At 44.2% G+C, this 19,627-nt stretch overlaps 1 protein-coding gene across 1 annotated transcript in view; it reads left to right on the top strand.

Moving 5' to 3' along the window:
* The first annotated feature begins 390 nt into the window (after nt 1-390).
* antxr2a (ANTXR cell adhesion molecule 2a) overlaps nt 391-19,627 on the top strand; it is a 75,354-nt gene continuing 56,117 nt past the window's right edge. The window contains exons 1-9 of the mRNA XM_080499076.1: nt 391-951; nt 5,911-5,982; nt 9,566-9,637; nt 9,827-9,908; nt 10,039-10,143; nt 12,171-12,239; nt 13,428-13,508; nt 17,550-17,610; nt 18,740-18,835. Coding sequence (XP_080355202.1) covers nt 764-951; nt 5,911-5,982; nt 9,566-9,637; nt 9,827-9,908; nt 10,039-10,143; nt 12,171-12,239; nt 13,428-13,508; nt 17,550-17,610; nt 18,740-18,835 — 826 coding nt within the window. The 5' untranslated portion in view covers nt 391-763. The remainder of the gene's footprint in view (nt 952-5,910; nt 5,983-9,565; nt 9,638-9,826; nt 9,909-10,038; nt 10,144-12,170; nt 12,240-13,427; nt 13,509-17,549; nt 17,611-18,739; nt 18,836-19,627) is intronic.

The raw sequence follows: 19,627 nt of genomic DNA, 5'->3' as shown, positions 1-19,627 counted from the left end.
CTTACTACCAACCATCACCACCACATCTACCTCCAGAACTTAACTGAATGTGTGTGTGTGGTTGTACTGGAGACCTGTCCAGGTGTACCTGTCCTCACCTGTCCAGGTGTACCTGCTTCGGCCTCACTGGGCTTGGATCCAGGGCCCCTGGATCGTCGCCCTCAACAGGATGAAGTAATTTAGAAGATAAATCATTGATTTTTGTTGTCATTTCCACACTTTGCTGGGTGCAGTTTTTCCACCCCCCCGGGCCACGTTGTTCACACTCTGAACGCAACATCCGGTTGTAATAATCGTCAGTGTTTCCCCCCCCCCCCTTGTTTAGTGCCCCTGTGAGGAGGAGTGGGATTTCCGTGCGGCCCTTGAAGGCACCACGGCAGCTGTCCTGCAGAGGTTCTTCTGGTTCCTGGTTCGGACCCACAGACCAGACCGGAGAACCAGAGGCCCGGGGACCCGAGCTGCACGCACCCAGGCCGTGACTCAGGAAGATGTAGCAACCGCTGACGTCTTGGAGGAGGTTATTTCCCCCGGTTGCGCTTTCGCGGTGGAGACCAGAGCGGCCGCCCCGCGTCCCGACACTCTTCTTCGGCTGTCAATAGGAGCTGCTGTCCGGCGTCCCGCCACTCTTCTTCGGCTGTTATTAGGAGGAGCTGCTGCCCCGGTGTCCTCCCACTCTTCTTCGGCTGTCAATAGGAGCTGCTGCCCGGGGTCCCCAAACTTCTTCTTCGGCTGTGTGGAAGAAGTGCAACCCGCTTAAAAAAACATGCCGGGTAACTTTCCCCGGCGGCCCTCCGGGGACCGGACACTTGTTGGCGGGGCCAGTCGGTGGGGTTCGGCGGCGGCCGCTGCGGCGGCGGCCGCGGTGCTTTTCCTGGGCTTGTTTGCGGGCTCGTGCGGGGCGGAGGAGGCGTCCTGCCACGGAGCCTACGACCTGTACTTCGTCCTGGACAGGTAAGAACCGGCCCGGAGCCACCAGAACCTCCAGAACCTCCAGAACCCGCGCAACATGTCGGGGACAAAGGTTCCATCTCCACTTCCTGAAGCGGGTCCGTTAAATCAGGGTGTGAAACATCCGGCCGCCAACCGCTGATCTGGGCTTCCTGTGGTGTCGCGGTGAGGCTCACCACGGAGGTTGTGGGTTCGAATCCAGGCCAGGCCTTGTGTGTGTTTATCAGTGATGACTGATATATAGTAAATTAATTGAATACTTATATTCATCCAGCAATTTAATTTCACACACACAAAAACCCCAACTTTGTTTAGATTGATTGCCGGTCACATTCATCCACTCACAAACACATTCACACATCAATGGCTGCGGCTGCCATGCAAGGCACTCAAGGACACTTTCGATATGTGGAGATGGGAATTGAACCAGCGGCTTTCCATCTGCTCTACCAAGCGATCCACAGCACCTGTGATGGTTTTCTATGATAAATCTCCACATTTTTCTACATTTCCTCTTGAACTAAACCTTTTTTTTTTTTTTTAAACTGGCCAGTGGAGCAAATCTGTGCACCAGGATCCATTTTTATTTACACTGCAGCAACTTATTAAGTACCACAAACGAACGTGTAAATGATGCTGCTAACTTTACGACACTAAAGGCGTATAAAAGCGATGTAAGATGTCGTCTTTGGACCAGGAAACAAATGTTGAATTTGATTATAGTTTAACTTAATTTAAGGGCGGTAGGTGGAGCGCTGGTCTCCCCAATCGGAAGGTTGCAGGTTCAATCCCATCTCTGCCTGCCCGCATGCCGAAGTGTCCTTGGGCAAGACAGGTCGGAGGGGCCGATGGTGCAAAATGGCAGCTTCGCTTCCGTCAGTCGGGCAGCTGTGGCTACAGACGTAGTTTACCACCATCCAGGATGGAATAAATGAATAATGCAATGCAAAGCGTCATAAAGCATTATTATTATAATTCCAATTTTCTTTCAGGCCAATTATTTAACTCAATGCTCTTCTACCTCTTTGCAGTTGGAAACCTAACCTTGAGTTGTAGGAGTTCTTAGGTGGGGTAAACTTTAACAGTGTTCTATAGACAAGGACGAGTTCTGATGTTCCTACCGTCCTCATTTATAAAATGTATTCAGTCGGGCTCCATTGTTTTCTACTTTTTCTGTCTTTCCTGGGACTTCCCCAGCCTCGTGCTCCACGTGGGGATGGATGAGCTGTCCGACCTCACCGTGGTTTAACGTCGGCCCAGAGTTCACACAGCGTCTCAACCCGGAGAAGGTTGTCAGGAGTCTGAAGCGTCTGAAACTTTTCTTTACTTCCTCTCGTCCTCCCCAGTCTGGACTTGCTGCTCTCTGCTCACATTTTGCGTCTTAACTCCTCACTTTTCCGTATTTCTATGACTTTTTGTGCCCCCTAAACTTGGAGCTTCCCACACAGATTCTTTACAGCCCCGGTCAGTCCAGCAGAGCTTTTATTAATGCTGAAAAAAGGAAAAAAAAAAAGAAACGAGAGTTTACTGCCTTGACGGCAACTGTTTTTAATCCCGTCCGCCCCCGCGTTGGAGACGTGCCATCGCCCCGGCCTGCGGAGTTCAAACACTGTTGCTCTTGTCCGTTTTCTGACGACCCCGCCCTCGTCCAAATGACTAAATTACAGGATGATGGCCGAGATTACTGGCACGTTTAACTGAGGGCCAGAGACCTTTGTGTGCTCGGCACTTCTCAGAAACGTGAGCGTGCCAAACATGCAAACGTGTGAAGTGTGAAGGGGGGTCTGCGAAGTAATTTGTGGTGTTTGGTCGTGTCAAACAGCTGTAAGTTTTCCCGAAGACGTGCAAATAAAGCAGCTTGTCCTTTTTGATTTCCTCTGCGTGCTGATAAAGCTGAACGCCGACGTCAGCACTTTGCGGTGATTTGCTGCAGATGTCATCCAGCGAGCCACGCCGTGCAGCAACAATGCATCCGGACATATTTTCCACGCTGATCGATGTAATTCTCACAATATGTGCTTTTTTTTTATGACTTTATTTATTTATTTATTTATTTATTGCCCAAGCTGTCTTTCATGCAGTTCAGAAACTCCCGTTGTGGCAATATGTGTTGTAATGTCGAAATTACAACACAGGTCCTCGCGTCTCATCTTTGTAGAAACTCCAGTTTCCGAGCAGCGTTAAAGACGGCCTCCATTAATTAGTGGACGATGATCGCAGGCACATTAGGGATTCGTCTTCTCGCGGCGCAGTGATTCATCACGTCTTCCAGCACGTCTCTGCAGGGCACGTGTGAGCTGCTGGGCTTCAAAGAGTTGATCAAAGACACGATGACATAGAGACGCAAAGACACGATGACATAGAGACGCAAAGACACGATGCAAAGACATGATGACATAGAGATGCAAAGACACGATGCAAAGACACGATGACATAGAGACACAAAGACACGATGACCTAGAGACGCAAAGACACAATGACATAGAGACGCAAAGACACGATGACCTAGAGACGCAAAGACACGATGACATCGAGACACAAAGACATGATGACATAGAGACGCAAAGACACGATGACATAGAGACGCAAAGACACGATGCAAAGACACGATGACATAGAGACAAAAAGACACAAAGACACGATGACATAGAGACGCAAAGACACAATGACATAGAGACGCAAAGACATGGTGCAAAGACACGATGACATAGAGACACAAAGACACGATGCAAAGACACAAAGACATGATGACATAGAGACACAAAGACACGATGCAAAGACACAAAGACACGATGACATAGAGACGCAAAGACACGATGACATAGAGACACAAAGACACGATGCAAAGACACAAAGACATGATGACATAGAGACACAAAGACACGATGCAAAGACACGATGACATAGAGACGCAAAGACACGATGACATAGAGACACAAAGACACGATGCAAAGACACAAAGACATGATGACATAGAGACACAAAGACACGATGCAAAGACACGATGACATAGAGACGCAAAGACACGATGACATAGAGACGCAAAGACATGATGCAAAGACACGATGACATAGAGACGCAAAGACACAATGACATGGAGACACAAAGACACGATGCAAAGACACAAAGACATGATGACATAGAGACACAAAGACACGATGCAAAGACACGATGACATAGAGACACAAAGACACGATGCAAAGACACAAAGACATGATGACATAGAGATACAAAGACACGATGCAAAGACACAAAGACACGATGACATAGAGACGCAAAGCCACGATGACATAGAGACACAAAGACATGATGCAAAGACACAAAGACATGATGACATAGAGACACGATGCAAAGACACAAAGACACGATGACATAGAGACGCAAAGACACGATGACATAGAGACGCAAAGACATGATGCAAAGACACAAAGACACGATGACATAGAGACGCAAAGACACGATGACATAGAGACACAAAGACACGATGCAAAGACACAAAGACATGATGACATAGAGACACAAAGACACGATGCAAAGACACAATGACATAGAGACGCAAAGACACGATGACATCGAGACACAAAGACACGATGACATAGAGACACAAAGACACGATGCGAAGACACAAAGACACGATGACATAGAGACACAAACACACGATGCAAAGACACAAAGACACAATGACATAGAGATGCAAAGACACGATGACATAGAGACGCAAAGACATGATGCAAAGACACAAAGACACGATGACATAGAGACACAAAGACACGATGCAAAGACACAAAGACATGATGACATAGAGACGCAAAGACACAAAGACATGATGACATAGAGACACAAAGACACGATGACATAGAGACGCAAAGACACAAAGACACAATGACATAGAGATGCAAAGACACAAAGACACGATGACATAGAGACGCAAAGACACGATGCAAAGACACAAAATGCAGACACACAACATGAAGACACAAAGAGAAAAAGACATAAAGGCATTTTAAGTCCACTCCTCATTGACTGCTGTAGTGGATTCAGTGTGGCGGCCATCTTGGATGAGGACCCCCCCCCTCCTCCATTCATTCACTTCTGTTGAGGCAGGAAGTCTTTATATAAATAAGATTCACACTAAGTGTTCATGATCAGGAGGATTTATTCCACATCCATATCAAATATCATATATTTCAGAATTTAAAAGAACACACGACAGGATGATATATGATTGAAGTAAAATATTTAATTCTTACAATTGTTTTGATTCGGCTCGCCGTCTAAATTTAATGGTTTCTTTGATCAAAATGCACCCGTCTGCCAATTTTCATGAAGATCTGCACATTAGATTTTAAGATATCTCGTTAACTGTCACCGTTATAAATAAATGTGTGTGAATTTTAATAAAATAGGGTTAACCCTAATAAAAGTAAGCATTTTCATATGTGAGGGGGATTTAGTGAAAATGCTGCAGAAACGACACGTCTTTACTTTTGCTCCGCCTGAACAGAAAAAAACCTTTGATGGTCAAAATGTCCTTTTTTTGGGGGGGGATGTGAGCTGAAAATAGTATTGGTTGTTGGTTTTGGGATATTTCACTGTATTTAGTATGAGGAAGCGTCATTAAAAATAGGATCTTGTTAAATTTGTTCCAATTTACTATTTTTTTCCGGGTCTTGTTAAAATATATATCAGAAAATCTTCATGTTCGACAAAGAAGCTGTCATTCATTGCACTGAGTTTAAACTCTCAAAACCTCATGTTTATAACATAAAAACCACCTGAGACAGATTTTCTACGTGTCGGTTCTCTGTCTGCGGTTTGACTTTGAGTTGATTTCCACCTTTTTGTAAAGTCGATCCCGTCGGCCGGATATTTACCTCTGACCATGGAGACGAGCCGAGTTGTGCAGTTGTTAGCTGCTGTGACTGATATCGTCTTTTTCTTTCCCCCCCGCTGTGGTTTCAGGTCTGGAAGTGTTTCTACTGACTGGGTGCAGATTTACTCCTTTGTGAAGAACCTCACCGACCGATTCGTCAGGTGAGTGTGACGCCTGCCGTGCCGGGGCCACTTCACATCGCTGAGAATGTCAAAATAAAACAAAATAAAAAAAAACCCAGACTTTATGGAGGCAGGATTTGAGAAATGGACTATTTATTTCTATATAGCACAAATGTGTAAAGGGCAAATTTTGAAATCGTTTGGACAACAAACAGGAATTTAATCGACCAAATAATGATTTTTTTTTTTTTTTAATAGATATTTGCAGTTGATTTACCTGCAGAAACATGACAAATGGGAAAGAATGAGCAAAGAAGCAAACATAGCAGAAGAATGGTTCATGTCATTTACAGAGGACGGCTCGAGAAAAGGGCTTATTTTCAAAATAAAGCACAACGACAGGAATCCAATGATAATAATATGGATGTTGAAGAAACTTCAACTCCTCCAAGGAGTCTACGAAGTCTACGATGTCTACGGAACATCATAGACGTCTGGAAAGCAGAGGATTAAAAAAAAAAGAGTGTTTCAAATCAGAAATACTGTCAATATGATTGTTGTTGATGCGAATAACAAGAAAGCAGTTACACAGTTTTACATGGATTTCCTTGTTTTTTGTTTTGCCGCTGTACGTCGTATCGCAAACGCTTTTCCATCGTGACGAGACAATATAGAATCTTCATGTTATGTTATGCATAACGAGTCCGACTGCACTGGATTCTGTTTCTCTTCATTATTTTAACATCACATCAAACCTGGAGACAAAAAAAAATTCATAAAATAAAACAAACTGCTGGAGGAAAATGCAGACACACAAGTGATGGGGAAAAAAAAAAAAATTATTGGGAAGTTGAATTATCATCCCAGCATTTCACGTTTCGTCTTTTCTCTTCAGTTTTGTGCAAATTTTTGTCGTGTGAGAAAAATTTGCGAGGTCCTCGGCTCATTATTTATGAGAAGACAAACCTCCCCCCCCCCTCCCCCCAAAAAAAGCGGCGGTGAGCCGCCTTGGAGCGTGGAGTCTTGCGTAACGCTCGGTGGCGGTGGCGGCGGCGGCGGCTGCCAGCACAGTACAGACGGCGGCGACCGTTCAGCCAGAACGGAGTGGTTGGTTGAAGAAAATAGCAAAGGCACCAGGTGGGAGTGGGTGGCAGAGAGGAGCAGTCTTCTGGGCTGTGAGAATGGCCATTTGCACCGAGAGGTGGGAGGGAGGGGTGGTGGTGGTTGGGGGGGAGGAAGGGGGGAGGGGGGAGGGGGGGGGTCCGGCTGACAGGCAGACAATGTACAGTAAAGCACGGGAACACTGGAAGGCGACGACGACAGTCTGCTGAACAATGCCGGCTCACCAAGACCACTTCTGTTCTGCCATGTGGAGGAAACTGGACCACTCTATTCCCCCCCCCAACCCTAAAAAAAAAAAAAAAAAAAAAAGCAAAGCCCCTCCACCCCCCCGTCCTCATTTGTCCTTGGCATCAGTGCCTCTTCATCCCAAAGTCCCTGATAGAAAAGAGGAAAGATGATCCGGGGAGCAGCCGGAGACGTTTTTTTGTTTCGTCCCGAGTTCAGTCCTTTCGTATAGACGACGAGGACGAGGGGACGGAGGGGACGGAGGGGACGGAGGGGACGGAGGGGACGGAGGGGACGGAGGGACGACGGGGGGGGGGGGGGGACGTATGCATGCGGCTGCCGCCATCCTGCCAAGTCGGGCCCGTGTGGCGTAAAAGATTGCGCCTCGTTTCCCGCGGGGGAGGATCTGGACGGGGGCCTCGTGTCATGTGGGTGAGAAGCGGCGGCACCTCTCCTTATGCCTCGGCGGCGCCGCGGCCTCCCGGGGAAACAATGAGCGCAAGTTTTGAACTCGCCGGCGGCGAACGGGAGCGGCGGATCGCAAGTACGTGTCAACGTGGGTCTTTCTCTTTGATTCGGACGGACGGACGGACGGACGGACGGACGTCGTTCCGATCCGGTGGACGGCCGGACGGCGGCGGACGCTAGCAACATATAGCGGCAGTTTTTCAACACGCTAGGTGTTTCCGCGAGATCTCGTCAGGTGTGCCGTGGGGAATTATCCAAATTTCACTTTTTTTTTCTGTGGAGCTTTTTTGGAAACGACTCCCAGTGTGGAAAACGTCTCCGTGTAAACGGGTGAAAACACGACTTTCTGGAAACTCGTCTCCTCGTAGACGGAGGAAACTCTGTGACGATCGGTGCCGTGAGTCGACGGACAATAACAAACATGGCGGCCTCCAGAGGGTCGTGACTCCCAGTCCATCTTCTCCTGGGACTTTTATTTTGACAGTCACCGTAATAACGATCCAACTTTTGTCGTCTGTCCTCTAGAACAGTGTTTTTCAACCACTGTGCACTGTACTTTTTCCAAAAAACATTTGCTCTCACAGCCGACAGTGTGTTGCAGAGTAATCATGTATAAATACTCTTCACCACTAGAGGGCAGCACAGAACTTTGCCGGTGAAATGTAAAGTGACAGACGTCAGTGTGGTTCATCTCCACCTCCTGCTACCATCTTGTATCAAAGTACTGTGTCAGTGACAGTGATGGAGAAGTTTTTGAAAAGGAAGAATGTGAACCAGGATCTCAGCTCTTCATCCATCAGGTCCAGGTTTCACACTGACGGAGGCACTATTAAAAAAAGTCCTTTGTTTCTCTATTTACTTGATTCCTGTTGATAAAACTTTGATGAGAAAGACTTTATATTGTTAATAGAGGCTACAGAGTTTCACATTTTAACATTTTCGGGTGGTGGTGGTGTAACTCCAGATTTTTCCAAAGAAAAAAAATGTTCCTTGGCTCAAAAAGGTTGAAAAACACTGACATATAGGACGTAACCAGAAATATCAGCTTGTTAGTATGAACCTCTTGAATCCTAAATACTGACTCCAGACCAGTTGCGACGGTGAAAAACGAAGGAGGGATGTGTTGATATTAGGGGGGGGTGTTGCCGAGTGTTGCCGGGGGCGACGGCGGGTCCAGGATGTGAGCGGGTCTGATTGTTTTAGCGCCGTCAGGAAGTCGCAGGTGTAAGTGTGTACAGTATTAGCGCGGCGGCGTGACTCACCAGCACAACATGTTTCCTGTCTGATTAATCACTTCCTGAGTCCCGCAGATGCTGCTTTAAGTCATCTGCTAATATTGTACGGCATTAAAAGAAGAAAAAAAACCAAAAAAAAAAGCCTCTTCTGTTGAATTATTGATGCAGCTTTGCTTATTTTTAACCCTTTAAAGGAGAAACCGTTTGAACGCTGCAGAATTTCAACGCCGAGCAGATGAATAGGGATTAAAATGTTTTGTCAATTGAAAACAAACTAAAACAAATAATAAACATTTCACTGTCTGTACCCGAAAAAGTGATTTATTTGCAATTAAAAAAAACAAACAAAAAAAATCATAAATTTAGAAAAAAATATCTTCCGATTGTGATTCGTCGTCAAGTGAATGAGCTTTTCACAATAAAACAGCGAAATATGGCAAGAAGCTGGTTTGTCACCGGTCAAATAAAGAGTTAATCGAAATAACGGCAAATCTGCTTGATTTGATCGTAAAAAGGGTAAAAAACTTGACTCTTGACTTGAGAGCGACTGAACTCTTCGTCTTCCTCCACAGTCCCAGGATGAGGGTGTCCTTCATCGTGTTCTCGGCGTCGGCCGAAGTCCTCCTGCCGCTGACCGGAGACAGGTACCGACACACCCAATGCTAAATGCTAAACGCTAAATGCTAAACGCTAAATGTCCACGGCGGACTGGTCCTCCATGTGAATCCGTCTCCGGAAACATGGAGGACTGCAGTGTGATGATGATGACTGTGATGATGATGATGATGATGATGATGATGATGATGATGATGATGGATTTGTGTATTTCCAAGGTCTCAGATTGAAGAAGGTCTGCAGCGTCTGCGGGCCGTGAACCCAGCCGGGGAAACTTTTATGCACGAGGGAATTAAAAAGGTCAGTTTTCCGTCAGATCGGATCTCCTCCGCCGGGTCGGAGCCTGGTTCTCCTGACGGGTTCTTCTTGTTCTCCTGATGGGTTCTCCTGGTTCTCCTGACGGCTCCTCCTCCTGGTTCTGACTCTACAGGCGTCGCTACAGATCCAGGAACAGTCCGTCAAGTCCTCCAGCATCATCCTGGCTCTGACCGACGGCAAGCTGGACGTCTACGTTCACGAGCTGACCGTGAAGGAGGTACAACGATTAACTCTAGTCTACCAACGTTTAACTCAATCATACCAACGTTTATCTCAATTCTACCAACCTTTACCTCAATTCTACCAACATTTACCTCAATTCTACCAACGTTTAACTCAATTCTACAACGTTTACCTCGATTCTACAACGTTTATCTCAATTCAACCAACATTTTCCTCAATTCTACAACGTTTAACTCAATTCTACAACGTTTAACTCAATTCTACAACGTTTATCTCAATTCTACAACGTTTATCTCAATTCAACCAACGTTTATCTCAATTCAACCAACGTTTACCTCAATTCAACCAACATTTTCCTCAATTCTACGTTTACCTCAATTCTACCAACGTTTAACTCAATTCTACAACGTTTACCTCAATTCTACCAACGTTTACCTCAATTCAACCAACGTTTACCTCAATTCTACCAACGTTTACCTCAATTCTACAACGTTTACCTCAATTCTACCAACGTTTATCTCAATTCTACCAACGTTTACCTCAATTCTACCAACGTTTACCTCAATTCAACCAACATTTACCTCAATTCTACCAACGTTTAACTCAATTCTACAACGTTTAACTCAATGCTACCAACGTTTATCTCAATTCTACCAACATTTACCTCAATTCTACAACGTTTATCTCAGTTCTACAACGTTTATCTCAATTCAACCAACGTTTACCTCAATTCAACCAACGTTTACCTCAATTCAACCAACGTTTACCTCAATTCAACCAACGTTTACCTCAATTCTGCAACGTTTACCTCAAGTATACCAACGTTTAACTCAATTCTACAACGTTTATCTCAATTCTACAACGTTTATCTCAATTCAACCAACGTTTATCTCAATTCAACCAACGTTTATCTCAATTCAACCAACATTTACCTCAATTCTACCAACGTTTAACTCAATTCTACAACGTTTAACTCAATGCTACCAACGTTTATCTCAATTCTACCAACATTTACCTCAATTCTACAACGTTTATCTCAGTTCTACAACGTTTATCTCAATTCAACCAACGTTTACCTCAATTCAACCAACGTTTACCTCAATTCAACCAACATTTACCTCAATTCAACCAACGTTTACCTCAATTCAACCAACGTTTACCTCAATTCTGCAACGTTTACCTCAATTCTACAACGTTTACCTCAAGTATACCAACGTTTAACTCAATTCTACAACGTTTATCTCAATTCTACAACGTTTATCTCAATTCAACCAACGTTTATCTCAATTCAACCAACGTTTATCTCAATTCAACCAACATTTACCTCAATTCTACCAACGTTTAACTCAATTCTACAACGTTTAACTCAATGCTACCAACGTTTATCTCAATTCTACCAACATTTACCTCAATTCTACAACGTTTATCTCAGTTCTACAACGTTTATCTCAATTCAACCAATGTTTACCTCAATTCAACCAACGTTTACCTCAATTCAACCAACATTTACCTCAATTCAACCAACGTTTACCTCAATTCAACCAACGTTTACCTCAATTCTGCAACGTTTACCTCAATTCTACAACGTTTACCTCAAGTATACCAACGTTTAACTCAATTCTACAACGTTTATCTCAATTCTACAACGTTTATCTCAATTCAACCAACGTTTATCTCAATTCAACCAACGTTTATCTCAATTCAACCAACGTTTATCTCAATTCTACAACGTTTATCTCAATTCAACCAACGTTTATCTCAATTCAACCAACGTTTATCTCAATTCTACAACGTTTATCTCAATTCAACCAACGTTTATCTCAATTCAACCAACGTTTATCTCAATTCAACCAACATTTACCTCAATTCTCCAACGTTTAACTCTCGTTTAGCATCATGTAACTCCAGTGTACCAACATTGAACTTCATTCTACCGACGTCTTTTCCTCGATCTGGTACATTTCTGTGTGTAACTTTCAACTGCAGCTGCATTTGCCCAGACTTCCTGTTTGCACGCAGTCGTATTGTGTTCCTCTCTGAACATCAATCACACGTTTGCAGGCCGATGAAGCCCGGAGGTTCGGCGCCCGGGTTTACTGCGTGGGCGTCAAGGACTTTGACGAGCAGCAGGTAGGAGAGAGGCGGCCCTCCATTCTTCACTCATTCTTCTCTGCGGCTCCTTCAGTCGCAGGGATCTCGTGAACAAAAACGGCATCAGTGCATCAAAGAGAATCGCGTCAAGCAACCGCTTCTAAAAGACAAAGACTCAAAACGGCTTCCAGTCGGAGGGACGTCACACAAAGTTCCTAACATGAGTTTTTTTTCCCTTTTTTAAAAATGTTTTCCAGGTGTGACTGTGTGAAGACGATGTTTGTCGCTTTCACTGTGTCTCAGTTAACTCAGCAGATTTGATTTAAAGAGAAAACGAATGCAGGACGAATCAAATAAAAACATGTGATCAGCTTCAGATTATTCTGATCTTCAGATCATAATAAATCCTCACCGTGAGGTTTTATTAAACGCGTCTCCACAACACTCATATTCAAATGATCTGTGGCCAAAGCCAAGACGACAGCAAAAGCGTATAATTATGATGAATTATAATATGTAATAACTAAGAATTGATGCTGTTCCCTCACTTCAATTTCCAGGAAATACAGTCCCTAAGTATCTATTAGTACATTAATACACCAAGTATTACACTCACAAGGGATCGTTTAAACTGGATAATCTACTTAATAATTATATTAATGACAACATTGGAGGAAATTGGTGTTTTATTACACCGCCGGGTAATTATTATTATTACATTATTGGCTTCATAAGCGCTTAAAGGTGGAAAACAATGTAAACATCCGGTGTACACACACCGAGAGCATGTAACACATGTCGCCAGTGAAATATGTGTGTATGTTCAGAGTGTGTATACGACGCCTCGGCCGTCGAGTGTGTCTCCGCTTCGCTTTTACACTTTTCCTCTCCGTCTCTCATCCGGAGTGGCCCCGTTCCGCGTAACCATTGGTTACCGTCCCCTGCAATAATCTCTTATTAAGTCAAAAACAAAGCAGAGTTTCTCCCAGTTTGTCCCAATTTTTTTCTTTTTTTTTCCTTTTCCAAATGTATTTATTTAGTTACTTATTTATTTAATACTTTAGCAAAGTGTTTGCTACAGTCGCGCCATCTGCCGCGTCTCCTCCTGCCCGTGATGCGAAAAGAAAGACGGAGCGGCGTCGGAAAGAGGAAAGCTCTTAAAAAAAAAAAGAAGAGAAATCAAGCCGCTCGCTCGCCTGTTTACCCTCCTTCTCTCCGTACCAACAGCTTGCTGACATTGCGGACACTAAAGACCATGTGTTTCCCGTCAAAGATGGCTTCCACGCTCTCAAAGGCATCATCAACTCTGTAAGTTTGTGTGCGTGTGTGTGTGTGTGTGTGTGTGTGTGTGTGTGTGTGTGTGTGTGTGTGTGTGTGTGTGTGTGTGTGTGTGTGTGTGTGTGTGTGTGTGTCTTCCCATTTAACCCAGGTGTGTGATATTTCATATAATCAACGTTTGTTGCATAATTTGTTTCCTGATGTTTTTAGATTTTTCTTTTATTTTCTTCTTTTTAAAATTTTTTGTAATTTTTTTTTGGAAAACCAGTCAAAGTTAAACCCACATCTTGTTTTCTGTCACTCTGAGGTTCAGAAAACACTTTTTTTTTATTTTCTTCAGCGTGAAATGGAAAGCGAACGGTGGATAAAGTCGTTTGTTTGAAATGAGGAAAGTCCAGGGTGAAAATGTTTCTTCTGATTCTTTATACACGTATTTATTAACACAGCAGTGATTTCATGTTTAACATGATGAATGTAGGAAACAAGACTAAACCGTATTTATGTTGAGGCGCTCTGTCTGGAGTTTGTTGTTCCTCTACAATAACAATAAATACTCTATTCTATTCTGTTCTGTTCTGTTCTGTTGTATTCTATTCTATTCTACTCTATTTAATTCTATTCTATGCTATTCTCATCTGTTCTCTTCTCTTCAGTTCTGTTGTATTCTATTCTATTCCATTCTATTCCATTCTATTCTCTTCTCTTCTCTTCTCTTCTCTTCTCTTCTCTTCTCTTCTGTTTAGTTCTATTCTGTTCTGTTGTATTCTATTCTGTTTTGTTCAGTTCAGTTCTATTATCTTCTCTTCTGTTCTATTCTATTTAATTCTATTCTATGCTCTTCTCTTCTCTTCTCTTCTGTTCAGTTCTATTTAATTCTATTCTATGCTCTTCTCTTCTCTTCTCTTCTCTTCTCTTCTCTTCTCTTCTGTTCAGTTCTATTTAATTCTATTCTATGCTCTTCTCTTCTCTTCTGCTCAGTTCTATTTAATTCTATTCTATGCTCTTCTCTTCTCTTCTCTTCTGTTCAGTTCTATTTAATTCTATTCTATGCTCTTCTCTTCTCTTCTCTTCTGTTCAGTTCTATTTAATTCTATTCTATGCTCTTCTCTTCTCTTCTCTTCTGTTCAGTTCTATTTAATTCTATTCTATGCTCTTCTCTTCTCTTCTCTTCTGTTCAGTTCTATTCTGTTCTATTCTGTCCTGTTCTGTTCTGTTCTGTTCTGTTCTATTTAATTCTATTCTATCCTCTTCTCTTCTCTTCTCTTCTGTTCAGTTCTATTCTATTCTATTCAAATAGTTTTTTCTGAGGAGTCGTTGGTTAAAACTAAAAAGAAGCGTCTCGGATCATGAAAGAGAGACGACGACTCTCCAAACACCAAACTTCCATCAGTCAGTTGATCTAAAACCACGAAAACAACAAATAGAAGTTCTCTAGTTGACTTGAGCTTCAACAAGCCACCAGGTTGCTTCTTTAAAATATTTTAAACTAAATAAAAACATTTTTAAATAAAATATTCAGCGAATACAATAATAATAATAATTAAAATAAAAGAAGCTGAATTAAATGTCCGTGCTTCTCCTGACAGAGGTTTTCTAGCTGTAGTTTCCCCCCCGAGTGGAGCCGGAGGTTTTCCTGGCCTCCTGATTGGCTGCAGGTTGTGAGGTGGACGGGAGCCAGGAGGGCCCCCCCCCCCCCCCGGAGCCAGGAGGGCCCCCCCCCCCCCCCCCCCCCCCCCGGAGCTCCTGGGGCCGGACCAGCATCTCGGACCAGCAGTTTAAGAGAAGCTGTCAGAAGCAGCGAGCCAAACGACGACACGCCGTCGAAACCGCAGCCGTTTGTTCCCTTTTGAAATCCTCCGAGTGAAAAGACACAATCAGAGGATTTCACATTTAAAAAAACACACGCGAGAACGGCTTTATTCTAATTATTGTGTTTCCAACTCTTATTTACCTGCTTTTACCAAAACGGAGATATTAGAGATGTTTGATTGGGGTAAACGTGAAAATAATGGAATTTTCGTGTGTGTGTGTGAGTGTGTGCATACTGTAAATACTGTAAATAGTACGCTTTGAAAATATCAGTAAATATGTATATATTTAGAATGTCGAACACTGCGAGGGTATTAAGGGGCAGATATAACAAGAGTAAATCTTTTCTGCTCCTTTTGTTCAAAATGGGACGTTTTTTCCCAAGAATACTGTTTATTTGTATTTTATTTTGCTTTTGTATAAATAAATAAATAAATAAATAAATGAATGAACAAATTAAGAAATACATTAATAAAGTCATAAATTGGCAAATTAATATATTAGTAAATTAATACATTAATAGAATTATAAAATTAAAAAAGTAGTAAATGAATAGAATAATAAAATTAATACATTTGTAAATTTATAAATTAGTAGAATAATACAATGAATAAATTAGTAAATTAGTAAATTAATAGAATAATAAAATTGATAAATTAGTAAATGAATAGAATAATAATATTAATACATTAGTAAATTAATAAAATAAAAAATACAATAATAATTAATAATGTGAATATTTCATCTCGATTATAATAAATATTACAAATGATTTGCAGCCCTAAAATAAATAGTTTTCCGAGTTTAATGATCAAGATATAAACGCGCTATACTTCCTAAAAAACAACAACAACAAAACCCCAAAACAAGCCACAATATATTTATTTTTTGAGTTTTTCAGGAGAATTCATTGAAATTCCAGGAAAACTAAATCAAAACCCAAACGAAGTGTCGCTCGTCTCATTAAAGCTGAAAAGCGTCTCGACGCTCCCGGAATGACCCCGGGGGGGGGTGAACATTCCTGTCGGATTAGTAATCCCAACATTCCTGACGGCTTTTCCAGGAGCATCTCTCAGGATGAAAACACACTGGAGGACAGATCTGGTTTCACACCAGAACCAGAACCGGTGAAATCCCCACTGAAGTTCAGATTGACAGAGAAAAACAAGTGATGATGTCATGTTCTAAACATTTCCTCGCCCAGCAGAGTGTGTTCCTCTTTAAAAATCCTCTGTTCTTAATAGATTCAGTGTTTTAATGCCGTTTTAACAGGAAGAGCCGAGCTGGTTTCTTACTGACCCACTAAAATAAATAAATAAGTCAAATAAAAATATAGCTCCAGTATAGAAACTGGAAAACGGAACTTATCGACACGCTTTCCGTGTTCCGTAAACTTTCTCGCAAGGATGTTTACGTACAAGGTTCGTCTGGAGAAATGATTGAAATATCTTCTTTTTTTTTTTTTTCTTTTAAATTCGGAGGAGACGGTGGCCCTGGTGTGTCGCTGACCTATATTCCTCTGCAGGCTGCGGTGTGAGGCGTCATGTGACCCGTTGGCTCTGCAGCTCCTCTGGAATGGAAAATCAGAGTCGTCCCTCCTCCTTCAGCACAAAAACAAGCGTTTCCCTTTTTTTTTGTTTTTGTTTTGTTTTTTTGGCCCCGGCAGTAATCAGATTGGGGGGGGGGGGTGGAGGAGGAGGAGCAGATCTTTTTCCTTCCAGCTGTCACCTCCAGCCTTCCTCCTCACTCACGGCCCCTCGTCAAAACCATCGTCTTCAATAGCGTCTCACGCCCAAAGTCCCCCCCCCCGCCGCCCGTCTAATGAAAGTATTGCCGCTAATATGCTTCTCTTTACCGCCGCTTGTTTGGGGGCTTTTGTTTGATTTATTGAATCGTAAGCGGTGTGGGGGGGGGAGGGGGAGGAGGGGGGGGAGGGGGGGGGGTGACAGTCCCGCACCTCTTTATATGATAATGCCGGCGCTTCCTAATGGAGCCTCGGAGGAGCAGATAAGTGTTGCATAATTTCCCGGTGACGGCGTTCGGGCTCCGTCCTGCAGCGTCTCCTGCTCAGGTGGAACACCTGAACACCGCTTTTCTTTTTTTTCTAACGAACCTGACAGAGACGATCACGGGCCCGACTTGACGTGTTTATCCGCACACAATCACACTCTCGTTTCCACTTCCGTCTCCTCCTCCCCCCCTCCACCCTCAACCCCCCCTTTCTCCCCCCCCCACTCCTTCCTCCCCTTCCTCCTCCTGCAGATCTTGAAGCGGTCCTGCACTGAGATCCTGAGTGTGGAGCCGTCCAGCGTGTGTGTGAACGGTGAGTGTTCACTTCAGAAGTTCACCATTATGGAAAAACTACAACCTTCTCCTCCTCCTACTCCTCCTGTTCCTGTTCCTCCTCCTCCTCATCCTCCTCCTCCTACTCCTCCTGTTCCTCTTCCTCCTCCTCCTCCTCATCTTCCTCCTCCTGTTCTTCCTCCTCCCCCCTCCTCCTCCTTCTACTCCTCCTCCTCCTTCTCCCCCTCCTCTTCTTCCTCCTCCTCCTCTTCCCCCTCCCCCTCTTCCTCCTCTTCCTCCCCCTCCTCCTCCTCCTCCCCCTCTTCCTCCTCCTTCTACTCCTCTTCCTCCTCCTCCTTCTCCTCCTTCCCTCCTCCTCCTCCTCCTCCTCCTCCTCCTCCCCTACTCCTCCTCTTCCTCTTCCCCCTCCTCCTCCTCCTCTTTCTACGGCTCCTCTTCTTCCTCCTCTTCCTCCTTCCTCTTCCTCCTCCCTCCTCCCTCCTCTTCCTCCTCCCCCTCCTCCTCCTCCTCCTCCTCCCCCTCTTCCTCCTCCTTCTACTCCTCCTCCTCTTCCTCCTCCTCCTCCTCCTCCTTCTCCCCCTCCTCTTCCTCCTTCCCTCCTCCTCCTCCTCCTCCCCTACTCCTCCTCTTCCTCTTCCCCTTCCTCCTCCTCCTCCTCTTCCTACCGCTCCTCTTCTTCCTCCTCTTCCTCCTCCCTCCTCTTCCTCCTCCCCCTTCTCCTCCTCCTCCTCCCCTACTCCTCCTCTTCCTCTTCCCCCTCCTCCTCCTCCTCCTCTTCCTACCGCTCCTCTTCTTCCTCCTCTTCCTCCCTCCTCTTCCTCCTCCCCCTCCTCCTCCTCCTCCTTCCCTACTCCTCTTCCTCTTCCACCTCCTCCTCCTCTTCCACCTCCTCCCCCACTTCTTCCTCCTCCTCCTCCTCCTCCCCTACTCCTCCTCTTCCTCTTCCTCCTCCTCTTCCTACCGCTCCTCTTCTTCTCCTCTTCCTCCCTCCTCTTCCTCCTCCCCCTCCTCCTCCTCCTCCTCCTCCTCCTCCCCTACTCCTCTTCCTCTTCCTCTTCCCCCTCCTCTTCCACCTCCTCCCCCTCCTCTTCCACCTCCTCCTCCTCCTCCTCCTCCTCCTCCTCCTCATGTGTGTTTTTGCTCCCCAGAGACCTTCGACATCGTGTTGAGGGGAAACGGTTTCTCGGTGGGCCGCAGTAACGAGGGCGTCGTGTGCAGCTTCATCGTGGACCAGCAGACCTTCAGTAAGACCCTCGTCAGCTTTACATCCGCGGGTTGACGGTTTCGCCCGTCAACAAAAAGGCCTTGCTCAAGGACAACGGCGGGTTAAAAATGTCATGTCGTCCTGTTCGCTTGAGGGAAAAAAACCTGGTATTGTTTTGTACCTGGCGGAAGAAGACGTACTTCTAATTAACGGCACGTAACTGAAACAATACAGAGATATATACAAAATAAAATATGTGCACAATAAAGGCAAGAATAGAAAAAGAAAATTAAATGACGTGTCGGCAATATTTACACCTGAAAATAAACCAATATTACATAATTCAACTCAAGTCACAAAAGAAAAACAGTAGATAACATAGGAAATATGCAAAACATAGGAACATTAGCTAGTTTAATGTAACACCAGATCTTATTTGCACTTTTTTATAGTTAAATTAACGAATATGGAGTTAAACTGAAATATATGAGAACAAAATCGTAGCTGAAGAAAAAAGAAAAGGAAAAAAGTCTGTGATAGAAGATCACCGATCAATAGATTAGATTTCATGAACACTTCAGCGGGTTCCAGCTGGTTCTCCAGGGTCTCACCAGGTTCCGTCTGTGTTCTGCAATGCTCCTTTTTCCAAGATGGACGTCGACGGAGTCCAGTGACACCAGAACCTGGACCAGAACTAGAACCTGATTCTTTATGGTGCAAAAGCCCCGACTGGTTCCACACTGGTTCCACACTGGTTCCCCACTGGTTCCACATTGGTTCCTTACTGGTTCCCCACTGGTTCCACTCTATTTCCTCACTGGTTCCTCACTGG

This window comes from Blennius ocellaris (assembly GCF_963422515.1).
Source record: "Blennius ocellaris genome assembly, chromosome: 7".
NCBI classification, from domain to species: domain Eukaryota; kingdom Metazoa; phylum Chordata; class Actinopteri; order Blenniiformes; family Blenniidae; genus Blennius; species Blennius ocellaris.
Note: the sequence above shows the minus strand (reverse complement) of the source record. Positions and strands in the feature narration are given on the sequence as shown.